General features: G+C 37.0%; 1 protein-coding gene across 1 annotated transcript in view; it reads left to right on the top strand.

Annotated features, from left to right (window-relative positions):
* Window positions 1-19,655, top strand: part of ADGRG2 (adhesion G protein-coupled receptor G2) — a 79,523-nt gene that overhangs the window by 15,063 nt on the left and 44,805 nt on the right. Inside the window, exons 2-3 of the mRNA XM_072415171.1 lie at window positions 6,337-6,455; window positions 12,708-13,307. Coding sequence (XP_072271272.1) covers window positions 6,338-6,455; window positions 12,708-13,307 — 718 coding nt within the window. The 5' untranslated portion in view covers window position 6,337. The remainder of the gene's footprint in view (window positions 1-6,336; window positions 6,456-12,707; window positions 13,308-19,655) is intronic.

Here is a 19,655-nt window from a genome sequence, read left to right as displayed (position 1 = left end):
AAAACAAGGGCTCAGCAACACCAATGTACCTATTCAAGTAAATTTACCTGACATGCATATTTGCTTCATCTCAGTTACTTTAAAGCAAGAAAATAACATTTTCAAAGGATATAGAAGCCCATTTTTTTCTTCAACTAGAAAGCGTTAGAAGAACAGTTCATTATTCTCTTAAATGATTATACACTTGTATACAACAAAACGTACTTAAACTTTTTTGGCTCTTTTCTCTGACCTGAACAAGTGCGCCCCCCCCATGTATACTTGATGTATACTAAGTTTACCTGGGGTGAGGTTGTGGTGCTTTTACTGCTTCTTCATGCCAGGAACCATTGCCTACCACTTGGTATTATCTCCCTGTGGCAGTCCTATTGGGAATGAATAAGGGCAACAGTGAGCAGTATTAGTACCATTCACTGCTGCCTACTCTCAAATCTGCATCACTGCCGTGCAAATATTCAAGCAATTGGCAAGGTGCCAGCTGTGGGGAGCCGCGCAAGATCACACAAGAGTCAGATGACTGAATCTTTCCTTAATCCAGAGGTTGCAGCTTCTGGTGCTTGTTTACATCCTGTTCTGTGCCTGTGCAGTACTGGCCAAAAGACACACAAGAGACAGTCTGATAGACATGCATGAAAAAGATACTGCCCAGGGCTGCTGACATATATTGTCATGAATGTGAGCAGCACAGACAGGTAAGGCAGCATTGGTTTATTGATAGATCCGGTGTTCAGCTGTATAATACATGTATGGGAAAAAAATGTACTTGTTTCACATTTGACTTTTTTTAATTGCATCCCATCATTTACAGTTATATCTAATTTTAGCGCATTACATTATTAAACAAGTTTACTAGATTATACATCTTATCAGCAAATGATCTGAATATTTGTAAAATAACACAATTTAAATGCATTTAAACTTGGTAACACTGCACGCTAAGCATATCAATGGTATAAATATTCTTACTTCAATGAGGCCACAGGAAGTGCAATGTAAGAGCAATATACAAAGTGGTATAACCGAAGCAATTAAGTGCCCATCTACTTGTTTATTCTGACTGTTTTCAACAGCTGAAAGTTGATATTTGCTTGGTTGTTTTAGTTGTAGCATTTATTATTAATATTAATAATAATAACTAGGTATGCAGTGATTAATATAATACAGGTTCAGCATAACAGGGAAGAATTACAGCCTGGTTGGAGTTAAAGAGAGTGACAGCAAAACTGACATGAACATTGATAGTATGGCTGTGTCTAACTGATAACCTTCAGCATGTGAAAAGCTGAAGACTTTGCTGAAGAGAAAAATTGATTTTCTTTATTATGATATGTTGTATTTCTAGTTGATAAATATGTTTATTAGATAACATGTAACGTTTATAAAATATAAGAAAATCTTTCAAGCGCAGTTTTGGTGGTTTTAATCTAAGAGCAGCCGTGTGTCTTGGCTCATTGTCGGCTGGGAGACTCTGGGGTGTGCCTAATTTTTCACATTGGCCGACTTTTCTCTCATATTGAAATCTGTTTCACTGGAGGATTGAATGACAAATAATTGGTAACAGTTATACTTTTTTGCATCAGGGAACAGGAAGGACACATGGATCATTATAGTCTATGCATCAAGCTGCATGAAAAAATATTGTCGAGACCATGCTAGAATTTGTTGGCCCCTGACTGGCAAGTGAGAAAAAAACATTGTAATCATAGAAATAGATATCATTTGGTTTTTAACATAGTTATTGTACATTATTGTCACATTTCCCAACTTTATATGACATGTGGTAAAAGGAGGATGAGTCTACACAGCTCTGATTGTTGGGCACTATTTATATACAGCCCTCAAATACTCACGTATGTGCCATGTGTCACAGTCTCAGAGATACACATAAACATAAACACATAAATTTTATTACAAATAATTATTTCACATAGTTTTAAAATACACTGCTCAAGAAATTACATATAGAATCATGATGACCAGAATATTCAAGTTAAAAATCTTAAGTGACATACGTGCAAATATTTGTGAACAAAATAAAATAAAAATGGTTGATCGAAACCAAATCATTAACCTGCCAAAGGATAGAATAAAAAACCCACTGAGAAAGTAAAAAACTGAAATCACAGACTGATGAAAGTTGAGTGGATTTCATTAAAACCACTCATAGGGTCTCTATTAATTGAACAGAGAATCTCACATTCTCGCAAACATTCTCTGGTGGTAATCAGTTATTGTCATTGAAACACGTGGAGCTTAAAGATTCCCACCAGGGAATGTTTGAGAGAATTTCAGATTCCCTGTTTTATAAATAGAGTCCATAATGTGGCTCATTAGTGTGTAAATGTGTTCTCTTATTAACTCTTACAATCACAAAAACGTGTCATACAAACAAAGTATACACAATATTTACAAAAGAAAAAAATTTTTACTTTCTGGCAGAAAAAAAAAACCCCCCTCCAAACTAAACAAAAACTAAGCAAAGCCAAGAAGAACAAACCTTCACCATGTATGGAGCACTTTTTCAAAAACAGAAGTACACCAAAGACCTATTGTTCCTTTGTGCCCTCATCCAGGCCCCTTCTGGCATCCTTCCTCTCTAAAGACCCCAAATTTTCCTAATTGCTTACAGAGTATGATTCACCACCATTTGACAGGAAGGCATGAGCATTCCAAGTGTAATATCCAACCACTGCAAGAACTACAAAAAGTGTATCAAATCAAATTCCTAGTAAGTCTTGCATTCTCCTTATACCCACTTAGCCCAACTCATGCGATTTAGAAAATACCTAGAACCCTTCCCACCCTAAACCTCTACATTGAAGGGACACTGGAGCAAAACGTGGTCAATGGTCTCTACTATTCCACTGGATTCCTGTCTTCAGCATGTAGATATATATATATCTATATATATATTTGGAATGCTTTGTGAGTCTGTCATGGTTTAGTTGTGCAAGAAATTAGTCATTATTTGCTAACTTTAAGTGATCTTCGGGCCATGTGCTAATGGAATTCTGGGTGAGGCACAGGAATTTCATGGTGCTAGCTTTAACATCTTATAATGTTTACACTTGATATTTCGAGGTATTACATTTTCATTTCCTCATTGTACTTTGAAACATTGATACATGTTTTATTTTCTTCAATATGAATGTCACTGTGTTAATGAAAACACCAATCAGCTTCCTCGGTCTAGTTGAAGAAAAGAGCTAAATAAGAGCTTGAACTCATAAATACTTGAACATTTCTGAATAAACAGCACAACAAACAGACAGATCAGCAAATGTAAAAAAAATGGCATGTTGATGTTCCAATGATGACATATTTACAGCCATACAAATTTGGTATTTGTTATAGTGTACTTCAAAATCTGTAATCCAAGCCTATAGTTGTCCTAGGCTTCACTAGGTTAGAAATTACTGCCCCAGAAGTTGTAGAGAACAGCTAAGTCAATGACTTGCTGAAACACATATTACCATCAAGACAGTATATAGAGCTGTGTCATTTTGTTGATGCCATGGAGAACAGGTTTTCTTTTTTTTACCTCACATGTAAAGCTTTGCCATACAAGATATGCCAAGTTCCAGTCTGTTAAAGCTATTATTCTGGCAAGAAATATGTATTTAATACTCTTTTAGACAGAAACATATTCCAAATTTCTGCTGGGCTTAAAGTGCCAACTGTTACCAAAATGATTTGCAAGAAAATTCCCTGAAATATAACGAATAAAACTTTTTGGTATAGATTTAGATATAGTGGTGAGAAATACAATCACTACCTATGTCCTCATTAGGGAGATCTCTTATTTCTAATTGTCCTGACCACCAATTCCACTAGCAATGAAAATGAAGGTGAACCTAAAATTTTCAGTTGCCTCCAGAACAGGAATCTAGTAGGAATCTTCCAGTGGCAATGCTCATTTTTTGACAACTGTCTAGGATTGGATTTTAGTCACAAAGGATTGAATTACAGTCACAAAGATGTCCTCTCACTTCCTGTTGCTCATTGATCATTGGTCATCCGCTGTCCTTTAGAACACTTCCATCTACTTAACTGGTTGTCAATTTGGTTGGAATGCATTCCAAGTCTGCAAAACCCATACAGGAACAAAGTAACTTGTGACACTGCATGGGGATTTTGATATTTCTCTTATATTTACTGTGATTTTAGAGTCTTCTTGTAGGAAAAACTTGACAGGAGTTCCTATTTCACCCCAAGTTTGTAACTTCACATTCACTTTAATTGTTTGGGTTTACATACACTAAGTATTTCAGGGATTTAAATATCTCCTATTTTAAAATCTACTAACCCCCCATTAGATTTGGATTTAAAGTTTATTTGTTCTGTTTATTTCACAGGCAATAATAAGAGTCTAAAAACACCTCCAGGCTTTGTTAACATTGCCATTTATTTGCCACTTCTGGGCACCCCAAACACATTACCATTTAGGCCTATTAAAAGACTTCTGAACAAAGCCAGGTCTGAGAAGCTGTATGGAGTGTCTTAAGTGCAGTGACAAAACTACAACTGAACCACTGGTAAATTAGGGCAAAAATAACAATTTCAACTTTTCCATTTCAATGGTAATCAAAGGTCTTTTAACATTAATCAAGTCTAGAGAAGCGGCAAGGGGAACACTCAGCAACGCTGCCACCTTCTACCACCCGTTAGATAAATTATAATGAATGGTCCTATTTAGTCCAATGTTAGCAATTTTTTGCAAGTGATTTTGAGTGGTGAAACCTCCTCAAAAACTGTGAGTCTGAACTCAGCCTTACTGTTTTGTAGGTGTTGCTTTATTTCATACATTATATCCATCTATTTCTCCTTTATTAATGTGCAATTTTTTCTGTGAATTGTATCACTGATATTCAGATTCAGACTTGCAGTCAAAGTATTTATTTAATCTATTGGTTTTGCCTAACAGCACATTTTAAATGGATGAGCTGTGTTATTTCATTGAGTTAGTATTTGATTTAATAACAGAAGTTATCCTGTTAACAGGGAAGTCATCCTGTTATTACATCTAAATGCTAAAGAAGAGGCAAATAATGTAGCTTCTTGTTAATTTTCTTCTTTTCAGGCAGACAATTACCTCAGGCGCCCACTTAGCTCGCAGTCAAATGTGGAGCTCTTTGTTACTATCCATTCATTTTGAGGACGTGAAAAGGATAGATCCTCTATGTAAAGAAACATTCTCTTACAAAACAACTGCTAGTGAAACTCATTGTTTAGGGCTTACCTGTGCTTAGATTCCGCAGAAACAGTTGCCAGTGATGACACTCCTTTTGAGAGCTGTCCAAACTTTTTATGACTTTCTGAATAAACTAATATCATGGATCCGTTGATCTTATTACTCATCTGCATGGAAGTTGTAGAGATGAGTATAAATATGAAACACTCAGAACATTGGTTAGAAGAATGTTTACTTGCCACATGTGATAAAGGATCCGTACAATTCAGGATGAACTAGGAACAGAAAACCAGTAACTTACCCCGGCAATTTGGACTATATATAGAATATATGAGAGCATGTTATACACTTAGAGTGCACCTTCTAACCTGCTCCATTCTGTGTTTTGAGATTCCAGTTTAGTCAGGTAAAATCACGCACCTAATTAAAGAAAGAGTAGGAACATTGAGGAAATGGAAGGCAGGATGGGTGAGGTAGAAGTTAGACTTTTACAAAATACATAGAAACAAGCCAATAACATAATCTGTTTTTATATCTCTGGACTCATCCACTCTTTTCCTAATCAGTATTTACTGGAGGTAACCTGTTTATCGATTTTTTTAATAGTTGTGAAACACCAGTTATTAAACACAACACGTTTACACATTATGGCATCCTTACTTGCCAAAGTTCCTCCACCAGTATAATAATGGTTGTGACAATCCCCATCGCTTCACCATGGCCATTGTCACCTTTTTAGGTCACGTGCACAGGAACTACTTTATCCTTGCATAGAACCACAAAAAAACACAAAAAGCCTGCAAACTGTGTGACTCAGTGTGCACAAACAAAAAAGTTCTTACAGATGAGCAGAAGGATCTTTGGCAAAAGAAACATAAAAGGCATTTCTGCTAGTAAAAAACCTTGCCGGTCTGGATTTTTTTTGTAAGTAAAGTTTACTTCCACTTGGAAATTTCTGCTAACTTCTTGTTGCATCTCTGCTAGAAAAATACTTTTGAACCAAGAAGTCAAACAATGCTTAGTCTACCCTAGGCAGCTTACTAAACTGTATCTGAAAAACTATGTACTATATTTATCAATTTCTATTGTTAGTCATTCAAAAATGGAAATGGAAAATCTAATTTACTCTTTTTTATGTCTTTCAGGATGTTGCTACATGGTCTTTTCCTTACATTTACTGGAAAGACCAAATATTCTCTTGTGAAATGTAAACATATTCAGCCAATATGGATATTATTGTATATTTTGACAACACAAAGAATAGGTAAGTAATACAGAGCTCAGTCATCAGGAAAAAAACACATTGGCATATTTTGATATAATTTATGCCCTAGAGCAATGTTGCAGAATTCTATTGTAAATGGGATTGGAACTATCACTGAGGCAGCATGACTAAGGCAGTTACAGGGTTGGATTTACTATTAGACCCAGTAGGAGCCAACCCTACTGGATCACATTATTATCAGCAAAAGAGTAACGTGAATATTTGGTTACCACCGGGTTTTCCCCTCTGTATTGATAAAATATGTGCCCTTATTTACATTTACACACTTGGGTAACAAAGATAGTATATGGATGATCAAAAAAAAGGTAGAAGTAGAAGAAGAGAGAGCCTTTTATAGCAAGTGTGCAATTACTGGTAAAAGTTTGTTTATGCACAAATATGTTTCTTTAAAGAATACTAAAGAACATCTTAAACGTCCATAGTAAGCTTGTTTTATACAAAATTCCAGTTGCACATAAATGTAAAGTGACCAATTTTGTCAATTAAGTCTCCTACCCAACGCATTTCCCCTATTTGGCTTCTTCAGGGAATACGGAAAACTTGTGCAACAAAGTATTAGCACACAATGGTTCAGATTGGTGATACAAAGATAAAATCAACGGCCTTCTAAGGCTGACTGCGGACACGCTGCCTTACCCACTTTGCACCAGTGATTAAAAGGACATTAAAAACCAGTGATTAAAAGGACATTCCTCTCTTCCTCTACAGCTGCACTAGGGTCAGACCTGAAGCTTAGAATTTACCAATCACTATACTGGATATGTATCACTAAATTTGATATCCCCCACTTACCAATTATACCATCATGTAGTACAATGTCATATCCAGTCCGATTCATTTAAAGACTGCAATATAAACTTATGATTACCACTCTACCAAGCAGTTTTCTAATTCGATCATATATCATTTTCAATGCAGTCAGGACCAACACCTTCTAATATTTTTGCGTTTAATTATTTTGCTTGGTTATGCTTGGTATACATACACTAGAATTGTGTTCACCTTGGTCAAAACATAGGACCTGATTTATTAAAGCTCTCCAAGGCTGGAGAGAATACACTTTTATCAGTGAAGCTAGGTGACCTCAGATTAATAAAGGCACTCCAAGATTGGAGAAGAAACATATCATAGGAGAATCTGGGTGGTCCAGCAAATCTGAAATGAAATTGGTTCAGGATGGAAAATTTTTGCCAATTTATAGCAAATGATTTTAGGAATTCCTTTACAGGTTTTATGAATCACCCAGGTTCTCCCGTGATAGTCTATCTTCTGAAGTCTTGAATAGCCTTAATAAATCAGCCCCATAGAAAGAGGATGCAGATCTTTTGTTTGGAATAAAACATATTACTGTGTTTGTCTCTACTGGAAAAATTAACCCTCAATCAATTAACAATTAACAATCAACCCAGCTTCACTGATGAAAGTGTATCCTCTCCAGGCGTTTTCTTGCTGTCTGTCCATTCCAGTTCTGGTGACACGCATTCTCTTAATGTTTTGTTCTGGGATCATAGTGACAGAAAATGGAAAATGGTCACTACAAAAGTGGTAAAGACAACAATACAAATCTGTTAGGATATCTTTCTTATATAAAAACACACTTTTAAATCTTACATTACCTTACTTAGGTAAACATGTTATACAGCAAGTAAACTATGTATCCTTCTGTATACACCCTACTGAAGAATGTAGTGCACTCTGCTGTGGAGGTGGGCTGGGAAGTCTTAAGGTGCGGTACTTTACTTAATCAATATCTCACTGAACCTCGGCCAGTTTGTCAATTAATATTTTGACACAGAGAATAGTTCCTTTCAGTAGTAGCTAGAGAGCAAATTTGGAACTGGCATACTAATAAACAAAAGCATAATATCCTTGTATTACAATGCAAAACAAACTATAGTAATAATTAGTATATGTAACTATGTTAGTTCCTTAACACAGGGAGGAAGTCTTTACCTTTAGGACTGTGACATACTCATATGAATGTTTACTGCTAAATATATATATGATTTTCTGATAGTTCACAGACGTCTACCGCTTATATATTGATAAGTAGATACACAGGTTCTTGCCACATCGAGAATTCGTCACATGTGCTGGTGACGCTTTGTACAGCAAGTATTCTTTAGAATGTTTGAATAGCATTGGAATGTGGCTGTATTTATTGTAAATGTGAGTTATTATGGGGTGGGACACTACATACGACATATATGGCCAAACCTTTTGTTCTAGCAATCACTCATGAACTGCACCTGTGAGACGGACACATAACCCGTGAAAGTATGAGCTTTATATATAACTTTGACATTTTTCTTCATCAAAAGACTTATTTCATGTGTTGTGCTATACTAAAACAATAGCTAAATTGGACCGACATTTTCAAATAAATGTATACATGCTTACATGTATATAATGACAAAGAATATACTTATAGGAGCAGAAAAAAAATAAGATTAGCAGATGGATGACCTCACAAGCCTGATGCTGCTCTGTCACTATCTATTTAGCAGGCTAGTTGTTAACAGGACACGGCTGTATTTCTTACCAGTAAGCGGTGTTGGATACTTGCCTGTGTGAATGGACTGTGGATATCTCATGACTGGGTTGACAGGAATACAAATCTTTAGGTTTCCTTATATGCATATTTACTTTTTAATCGAAATGTACCTGCAGTTCAGCTTTAAGAGTCAATAAGTTACAGCACATAGTCTAAAGATTTGCATCGTCAGAACTCCAAACCCACAGTAATTTTAACTTTTTTATACATTTTTTAAGGTAAAACAAAAGGAAACATTGCCACAAGAGAGATATAAAACAACCATCTATATATTAGTATATAATGCATATCAGAACAACTAATACCACTAATTTGATCAATAAGACATTATTAATACAACAGATACCAACTCCCTAAACACATTTTTTATGTTAACTAGGAAGGAGGAACACAGTCCTGTGGAGGCGGGCATTTGTAAGGCAGATACAGTGAAAATGAGAATATCACTTAAGGATGGCCCTATGGGGAGGAAATCGATGATCCTTCCCTCAAAGGAGTCACATTAATCATAAGGGAAAGGAAGGTGGGAAAGGTATAGGGAACTAAACAAGTCCACATATATAACAATATGTATATTACAAGAAGAGATGGGAAAGAGATTATATTCTGTTCTCTCCTGGTAGGTGATAAAGAATTGCCTGAGGCATAGTCTAAATATCACCTGGTCTTTACCATAGCACCCCATAAGTGGTGATGGGCTGGTAACATTAAGGTCACAACCCTCACAGGAGAAAGGATGGAGGGAGGGTGTGGAGAAAGCCAAAGTAAAGCAGGTGAAACTAGAGATCAAGCGGGTGGCAGGTAGAGACGTAGTAGGTGTTTCCGGCCAAGTCTGGGCAGGTAGCTGGTAGAAAGAAAGTCCATGTTCAGCGGAAGTCTGCTCAGACAGCAGACAGAGAGGTAATCGAGATACAGCAGAGGTCAGGACAGGTGGCAGTCAAAGAGGGGTAGTCCAAGTTCAGCAGAGGTAAGGTCGGGTTCAGCAGATTTCTGGACAAGCAGCAGACAAAGAGGTTGGGGTAACTGGCACATAGATCCAGACAAAGAGGTTGGGGTAACTGGCACACTAGATCCAGGTCGAAAAATGCTAGGTAGCTCGTCAAAAATCACAGCACCAGTCGCCATCACAGCTTAGCCTGGTCCTTTAAGTCAGTCCTGCTACCTTGGCTGAGATCAATGCATCCACATCCACCTATGGAGATCAACATGGGACAGGATGCAGGAAACCACCATGGAATCCCACAGAAAAAATAAAATATTAACCGTCTTTAGAAACAGGGGGTGTCAGAATTTTTGAGGTCCAGAAAGATCTGTTATCAGAGTAAAGGAGTACCCCTAGTAAAATTAGTAAGGATAACTTTATTTTATTTTGAAAACAAAGTACCATAGTTGTAGGGGCATTTTGCTTCCAAACACCATGAATGCAAAGCTTGAGCTTGACTCACTAAATTAATAAATACAGATCTCCTGTTAAATCTAGAGGGCAAATAATTATGGTGCGGTGCAAAAGAAAGCTGTATCTCTGGGAAACTAATAATCAGCAAACAGTTGAGAGAAAGCATGCCCCTGATTTCAACATCGTGACAGTGCTTTTATAATAAAGCAAGTACTTCAAATCCCGTACTTTGGAGTGCTGGTGACTACAGTATGTGTTCTATTACCATGCATTCTACACAGTGCACTCCATAGTTCTCATTTGAAGCATTCTTCCTATGTTGCAAGGTCTGTTTCCTGTAAGGAATGCATTCCTATCACAGATATTGCTTGGTCCCAAAAAAGTTCTAATTTGGGGCAAAATCAAAAGATGTGTCACAGATCACAGTTAGTTAGGTACCACATTGCCAGCAATAATCTGGAGAGTCCAGTAAAAAAGAATGAAGGTCTTGTAGGGATCTGATAGCACCTAATAAAGATTTTTTTTTTTTTTTACTGAATAGCGGGTGAAAAAAATTATTGTTGTAGGGTAAACTGGATACGTATTTTACATTCCTATTTGGCTAAGAACAGTAAACCAGAGAAACCTCATCTTTCCAGAGTGGAACCTTGTAAAAAAAAATGGAGCTGGAGTGATGAGTAGGACCCTCCTTAACACATTCTTGTTCATATGAAGTAAGAGGCCTGGATAAAAGATAAGAGGATGGGAGTGATCAAAAGAAGTGAGAAAGTTGCCTTCATCTCCAAAAACACAGAGTGGAGAAATTAGAATCCTCAAAGATCAAGATGGAAGGCCAGTAAATACAGCAAAGAAAGTCGAGAGCTCAGAAAATGTCAGCCCAAACAAAATTTTTTACAGTGGCTTGGAAAGATTTAAAAAAGCAAAGCCTGGTGTATGTAAGTAGGTAATACCTTCAGAGCAGCAGTCGCCAACCGGTGGTCCGTGAGAATATTTTAGCTGTCCGCTGATCTGGCTGGTGTGCCCCCCAGTGGGGTCAGAAGAAGACTTTGGGGGGGGGGGGCACCTGGCCAAAGCCACGAACAATCTTTCCTGTACGGATTGTATCTGGACACAACCTGCCCACTCTCCAAGATGGTTCTGGTATCATGACATCATTCAAGGGGAAGTTTCCTCCCCTTTGAGTGACACACGGCTCCCTGCGCATGTGAAGTCCGGAGTCCATAAGTTTAGTAGTTCGTAGGTCCAAAAAGGTTAGTGACCACTGCTTCAGAGGATAGTATAGGAAAGATATCCTGTATAAGCAGGGTACTAAATTTGCCGTGTTTTGCCACACCCCCTTTTTTACCACCCGGCTACAGCTTCCTACCACCCGGCTGAAAAAAATTTCTGGGGAGAACACTGGAAACTAATAATCAGCAAACAGTTGAGAGAAAGCATGCCCCTGATTTCAACATCGTGACAGTGCTTTTATAATAAAGCAAGTACTTCAAGTCCTGTACTTTGGAGTGCTGGTGACTACAGTATGTGTTCTATTACCATGCATTCTACACAGTGCACTCCATAGTTCTCATGAGAATGTTTTAGCTGTCCGCTGATCTGGCTGGTGTGCCCCCCAGTGGGGTCAGAAGAAGACCCCCTTTGGGGGGGGGGCACCTGGCCAAAGCCACGGACAATCTTTCCTGTACGGATTGTATCTGGACACAACCTGCCCACTCTCCAAGAGGGTTCTGGTATCATGACATCATTCAGGGGGAAGTTTCCTCCCCTTTGAGTGACACACGGCTCCCTGCGCATGTGAAGTCCCGAGTCCATAAGTTTAGTAGTTCGTAGGTCCAAAAAGGTTAGTGACCACTGCTTCAGAGGATAGTATAGGAAAGATATCCTGTATAAGCAGGGTACTTGCCAATCTCACTGTGCATGTGTGAAATCGGCAATTTTTACCCCATTTCATGAAAAGGCTCCTTCTGCACTTGCCGGAGATGCGCTGAAGGAGTACCTAAGAGCCTCCCAGGATGCGTGACATAGGTATCCCAGTGGGCTTTGCGCTCCCATTCGTTCTCAATCGCCTAGGCGATCGAAAGTTATGGGGCTGTGCTGCACCCTTTTTGCACTTAAAAAAAATACAAACAAGCAGAATTTTTACTTAACAGAAAGGGGTTGTCCCATCTAACTGAAATGTACATCCTTTATTTATTAGCAGGCTAATAAATGGAAAATTGACTAATAAATGTATAGTGCAGTGTTATGTATTGCTAAATTCCTTTAATTTTTTTTCTTGTAGCTCAATCTGCAAATGTCAGAGAAAACAAAGCAGTCTTCACCAAGCCATGTACAGGAATCATGACTTTGAGCTCATCTGTTCCGAATCTTACACAATTCACTTTGTGCACCTATATAAAACTTGAGTCATCCAATCCCTGGACTGCTTTCACCTATAAGCTGCCATCCTCTACAGGCAATGTATTTGAAATGGGTTTACTGGGTGACAGCAGCAGTATTAAAATCTGGATGTTTGGAACTCAAATCAATATCCTTAAAAGCCTAAAACTACATACATGGTATGAGTTGTGCATTAGATGGAGTGCCAAAACTCAAAACATGGCTTTATATATTGACGGTATTTTTGAAGAACAAAACAAACTGGATGGCTACACCAAGCTAAATGGAGGTGGCAATGTGGTCCTTGGATGTTCACACTTTGATGAATCAAATTCCACTATATCAGTAGGATTGGTGGGGGAGCTGTACATGTTTAGAATGTGGAGGACAGATGAAGCAAGCTTTCTTCAAAAGTGCACTGATGGGAATGTTATAAAATGGGACATTGGAAACTGGATCTACAGTCCAGATGTGGTACAGCAAGATTCAGCTCTGCCTTGTGGTAAGTTTTTTTTACTTGAATTATATTTATTAGAATGTACATTTCTTTCAAGGTATTCACACGATTACTCAGATAATGTGGAAGATCCTGTGTCAAGGGGTATTCCGCAGATTAAGGACTGTTAATAAGTTAAAATGTATTTGCAGTAAATCAGTAAAAGTTTTCCTGAACTGTTACTCATTTTACTTGTTTTTATTCATATTTAATATGTTCAAGGTGCCTTTCATTATTTGCATCTGTTTGGTTTTCATTTTTACTTTGTTATTTAGGGCTAATTTTCTCCAGCTTCATTCCAAAGCCTTGATCTCAAAGGCTAACTTAACCACAAAGATAGGGGAATTTATTATCCTCCCAATGTCTTGCTGCCTGCCGTTCGACACAATCTATGGCTAAAATATGGGGCCTGATTTATTAAAGCTTTCCAAGGTTGTAGAGGATACACTTTCATCAGTGAAGCTGGGTGATCCAGCAAACCTAGAATGGATTTATTCAACGTCATTTGCTATTTGCTACCAAATTTTTGAATCCAGGACCAAATTCATTCCAGCTTCACTGATGAAAGTGTATTCTCTCCAGCCTTGGAGAGCTTTAATAAAAAAGGCCCAAAGTTGGGAAGTCAAAGAAAATCAATTATTTCAGGGTTGCACAAGGGAGGCATGTGTAAATCTTTAAATCATTATAAGGATATGTGTGTAAGGTTTACTCATATGCTGTGTGTGTTATGGACAGCATTTTAACACCATTTTCATACCGAATATAATTTGTATGATGCCTTATGGGATGGCTGTCATACTTCAGTCTTTGAGGGCCACATAGTCAGTGGTCAAATAGTAGCAACTTTATGACTGTTTGTAAACCACATTACTAAACTTACTACGGTCTGTTAGAATATTACTTAAAATGTGTGTAAGTTCTGGCCCTTGACAACCTAGAAGATGGACAGTCCTGTATCATGGATAACGCATTTTTATTTCAGGCAGCCACAGGCGAAATATATGCATTGTACTTAACCAACCTTTTATTTTTTTTAGTATTGCTAGAAATTCAAACAAAAAATCATCTTACTAACATTATTATCCCGGATATGTTTATTTTGTCTGATGATACTATTATTTTGGAAACTTCACAAAGAAAACAAGTAACAAATAAACCACACACAAAATATGAATTCATATTTTGTAACAGTTTTATTACCAGTGAACAGTGTAGATGTTTTCACCTTGTCACTGTCCATGGGGACATTTTTGAAATATAGGAGGTACTATTTTTCTACTTTGTTGTATCTGGGTTACAAGGAGATAGATATTATAGTTAAACACATTTGTTGGACTTCTTATATTTAATACCACATTACATTTACCGGTTACTAATTTCCAGTAGACAAATTAGGAGAACAATAAGTGGTGGCAGTGTAAAAGGTGAAATCTCTGATTTGCTTCAGTAAACTTAAACAGTAAATAAACTTCAGTGAGCAATGGTCAGTTAAGATCTGCACTTTAGGCCATACAGCTTCCATTTTCCACAGCTTATCCACAAGTGTCCATGTCACCATTGTAAAACAGTTCTCAAGTACACATACAACAAAATTCTAATGTCAGTATCTATAATGCCAGTGAGATTTGCTTGGTAGTACTAACACAGACCGCTAACCGGGGTCCATGACACCAGTAACCTCTGTATTCACACACAGTTCACTCCCCACCATCTATGTGGGACGTATTCATCTCACATGTTGAGGTTGTGTGATGCTGCATTATTCTTCATTACTGTTAATAGACACCACGATACCAGTCATTGTCTATAGAGATGAGGGACCTCTTCTTTGTAGTCTTCTGGGCTGGCAATGAGGATGACAGGCAGTGCAGGGTACAAACAAACCTCTGGGCTTAATAATTGCAAATAGTGCTCAAAGATTAAAATTTAGAAACCAATCAGATTTTAGTTTACAGCTTTTAGGGATGATATCACATTACTCCATGCACAGTGCTTTTATCTTTACCCCAATAATTTAACCAAGTTGATAATTCTTACAAAGAGGAATTCTATATTTCCTATTGCTTCACGATACATGGTACAGTTTTAATATTCTTACTATTTTCTGTAACAAATTTGCTTTTTTGGGAAGAAGCTTTGGGAGAAACCATAGGATTTTTCTTTAATAGAGTGATGTTTGGTGGTGTGGACAGTGGAGAGGTAAGTATATACACTCCTCTAGTGGTACTTTTACTTACGTGACAGAGCCACTTGAAATAACTTCTATATGTGCACTCCACTGGCTTCCTCAGCACACAGCCGAACCATGAAAAGGCTAAAAACAATTAAATGATGTGCTTAATTCAGAGGAATGTTAAACTTTTAAGGAAAGTTGGGGCCACCATTGGGAAATGAAATCTTTTCTTATTTTTTTATTCCATTAATCACACCTAATTCGTGTAGTTCAATGTCAAGTAAAAAGTATTCATACAAATGTTTCAACCATGCACAAGTATAATTTTAAGAGTAAATCACTAGTCAAAACATATTCGTATGCAGGTTAAACAAAGATTGCATTATGTGTAAATACAAATAAACACTTTCAGTATGAAATCATGCTACATTACATAAAAATTGATCCTTTGCTGTAATTATTTTAATTTTTCATGTGATGTAATCTAAATTCTAGGAATATACATTTTTTAAGTTATAATAGCAGACATGGTTATTGAAGGTATATTTTGATTCAGCTCCACAGACCACATTCTAAAACCACAGTGACGATATCCTTCCTCAACATTACTAATTAAAACCAGGCTGTGCTCAAAAACTCCCTTTGACAGGCAGAGCAAATAGATCAGAATATATTCAGTATGTGTACAGGTCACTTTGCACATGTATTTGTGTTGGTATAAATACATTGAAATATAATTATATGTTACAAAGTTATTTATTTTAGAGATGGATACATCTAAAGCCATTGTAAAAAAAACTATAGAGTATAGCAAAAAAAAAAAAAAAAGACAGTTAGGCGCTAAACAAGAATTGTTTGAATTGTACTGAGTAAAAAATACAAAATGTATCATCTAGGATCCTCTGAGTTTTTTTAACCTAATCATTAAAATGTTTTTATTCCTCTTTCATTGAAAGATATTACCACTGGCCTAAGAGACATGTCAGTTGAAATCTCCATAGCAAGCTAGCTAGCCCTGCTACTTAGTGGCTTTTTTTGGAAACCTGAGCATCACACCTATATAGGCTTGTTAGAAATCTCTTTCTAACACTATGGACGCTATATGCAAAGAGACCTTGCAGTTGTTAATTGAATTACTGAGGAATGCATTGTGAGAAGGCAGGGATAAATAATGTTGCCTGTTTACCCAATATGCAGGAAGTATATGTAATAAGTACTTGCTCAGGAATCCTGGTCAGCCTTGTGGCAGATCAGGACAATAGTACAGCCTGCTTTAAGCCCATTGCTGGTCAAACTGTTTGCTGCCCAAATATTCCTCACCTCTCATCAGCCATCAGTTTAACATGAGTATGTATATATGAGTGGAGGCAACAAGAAATGTGAGCTTTTGCTACTACTAGGTCTAGAATAAGTTCAAAGGTTTTTCCCATTGATTCTTACCTAGTTGGTTTTCATAACAGATTTACCTTAGAAGATTTGACAGATTGGAAAGGCAAAAGTTTAATCTAATGCCATTATTTCACACTAAATATCCAAATATTATAGGCAGTAAATGTCAGAAGTAATAGCCCATGTAGAAAGTAAATGTCAGTTGATATATTCCATTTGCACACAATAATCGAATACAGTCAATATATTTAAAGTAGGGACATTTTCAGGCTCACTTTAACCCTTTTCTGAGGACCTAGGTGACTTAGGAGGGCTGACATAGCGGACACTTTTTGTTAATTGCCTGGCTGTTGTATCACAGAACTAGAACAGGTATTCTGCAAATAAGAGTGACCACAATATACACCCAATGACCTCTATATCAATGTACCTGCTATGCGGCACACTACGGCACAAAACATGGGCATTGTTTATGCTTTAGGCTTTGTATGCCTAGAATATGGTGTGTTGGCATCTAATTTAATGTTAACACATGACCACAACAAATAAATCTAAATAGAAAAGAAAAGCATCAGATTTCTGCATCTCTATACGTGTACCAGAGACTCACTAAGCATTGAAGCCAAAGCTTTAGCATGACAACCAGTTACCATTACAGTTCCTAAAACTGATCTATGGGCTTACTTACTGATCACTGAAATTCTGTTAATATTTGTTTAAGAGATAAACTGTAGTCCCCATACCTTTTGATATTAGGATTACCAGCCGACTGATCAAAATCTAAAAATGTGGCTAGTAAATGCACATAAGTTAGAAATAGATATTTTTAGGTCGTGCTTTTTGCAAATTTAGCAACCACTATTGTTCTATATGTTTTTTAAGGGCAGTCATAAAAGCTTGACTGTTTATCAGTAGTCACACACATGACACATGAATGTGACCTGATTCATTAAAGCTTTCCAAGGCTGGGAACGATACACTTTCATCAGTGAACCTAGAAGATTCAGCAAACCTGGATTGATTTCCCAAAAGTCATTTGCTTTTTGTTAACAAATATTTTCAATTCTGGACCAGATTCGTTCTAGGTTTCCTGGATCACCCAGGTTCACTGATGAAAGTATATCCTCTCCAGCTTTGGAGAGCTTTACTAAATCAGGTCATTTGTCTGTATTCTCCAAGCAAAGGATTTTTATTACCGAAGAAGACTCCTAATAGTTTTTGAGTGTATGGTATAAAGTTTAAGCCAAGGTTGGCAAATAGATTCTTATATACCCCAGGGGAGTTGTTGAAGCGTGTTATTTCTAACAAATCTTGTGTCTCAGCATAAAATGTTTCACTCATACCTCATGAAATTTATTGACACTAGTGACATGCATCCAAGTATTTCTGAGTAAACAATGCCTATTTGTATGCAAGATTCAGGCTTCCCACAATTCCTCTTTTTCATTTTCCTCGGGAAATACCAGTTTTCTGTATTCTGTGCAGTTCAACATTTGCATGCGGAAATGAAATTTAAAAGTTCATCCACTCGAATTAGTCTTTGTAACCCTGAAACCTAATTCCAGCATGTATTTATTTCGTTTTAAATAGAGGAAAAATGGGTTAGAACCTCTTTCTGGTTTTTCATATGTTTTTGAAGATTTTTTCTTCCTTTCCTGCAACTAATGAGGGAAACGTGTCACCTTGGCAAAAGACAGTCTGTGTTATTTGACATTTTTTCCTGTTCTCACTGTCACAAGCACAGGAAGTGTGGGGAAAACGCTCCAATCAGGAAATATATAGCAATTAAATCCAGTTTCATGTTACAGCTTTCTCCCACTGTTATCTCAAATTTTAAAAGAAATGGCCCCAAAAGTGCTCTTTAAAACCAAATTGGTAAATGATTATATAACAAGCACAGTTCTACCAAATAAGTGCTTTCAAAGCATGTACACCCTTAAAAAGTATAGAAAGTTTGATTTGAATTGTCCTTGCCTAAAGAAATGCTATAGTAACTTCCTAATTTGTATAAATGAAACTTGATTCCAGTTATATACAATCTTTCCATGACCTTACAATGTACTTTTTTTAATGTCTAAATGTTATGATTATTGAGCAGTAATGGTTTGGGCTGCATTTTACAGATTACATCAAAGCAATTGTTATTATTACAGCATATTCAGAACATGTTTTGGGAAACACTAAAACTGCCTGGAGGACAGAATCCATTTAAACTTGTAAACCATACCAGCTGAAACAATGAGGTATCATGTAGGAGAAGGGATATTCAACCAGATGCAAATGGTTTTAGGTACTTGCACTTAAAAACTCTACTAACTGATACCGTAAGTGAAAAGCATCCACCAAGAGTGCCCTAGGAACCTCCAATGCTAGGATGCTCAATATCAATATATCAGCTTTCTGCTTACAGCCTTGATGTCTTGGCATGTCCATACTTTGCAGGGGATATTGCAGTTCAAAATGTGTTTACAAAATCTAGTCCACCTTTTAGCTGACAGATAACAGAGCCTGTGTTGGCCACAGATAATCGTGCATTTTTGTCAATTGTCCTAGACTGTAAACTCTTCTGGGCAGGGTCCTCCTCCTCCTGTGTCACTGTCTGTATCTGTCTATTTGCAACCCCTGTTTACAGCGCTGCGTAATATGTTGACACCATAAAAATCCAGTTCATTATTATTATGAATATTTATAATAATAATAATAATAATAGTAATAATAATAAATAGATAGGTGCTGGCGTAATGATACATTGTAAAAAAAACTCTGGGAACCCTTGTATTTCACATTAGCTA

The sequence above is a fragment of the Pyxicephalus adspersus genome, chromosome 1, assembly GCF_032062135.1.
Source record: "Pyxicephalus adspersus chromosome 1, UCB_Pads_2.0, whole genome shotgun sequence".
NCBI lineage: Eukaryota > Metazoa > Chordata > Amphibia > Anura > Pyxicephalidae > Pyxicephalus > Pyxicephalus adspersus.
The sequence above is the reverse complement of the archived record's forward strand: the minus strand, read 5'-3'. Positions and strand labels throughout refer to the sequence as shown.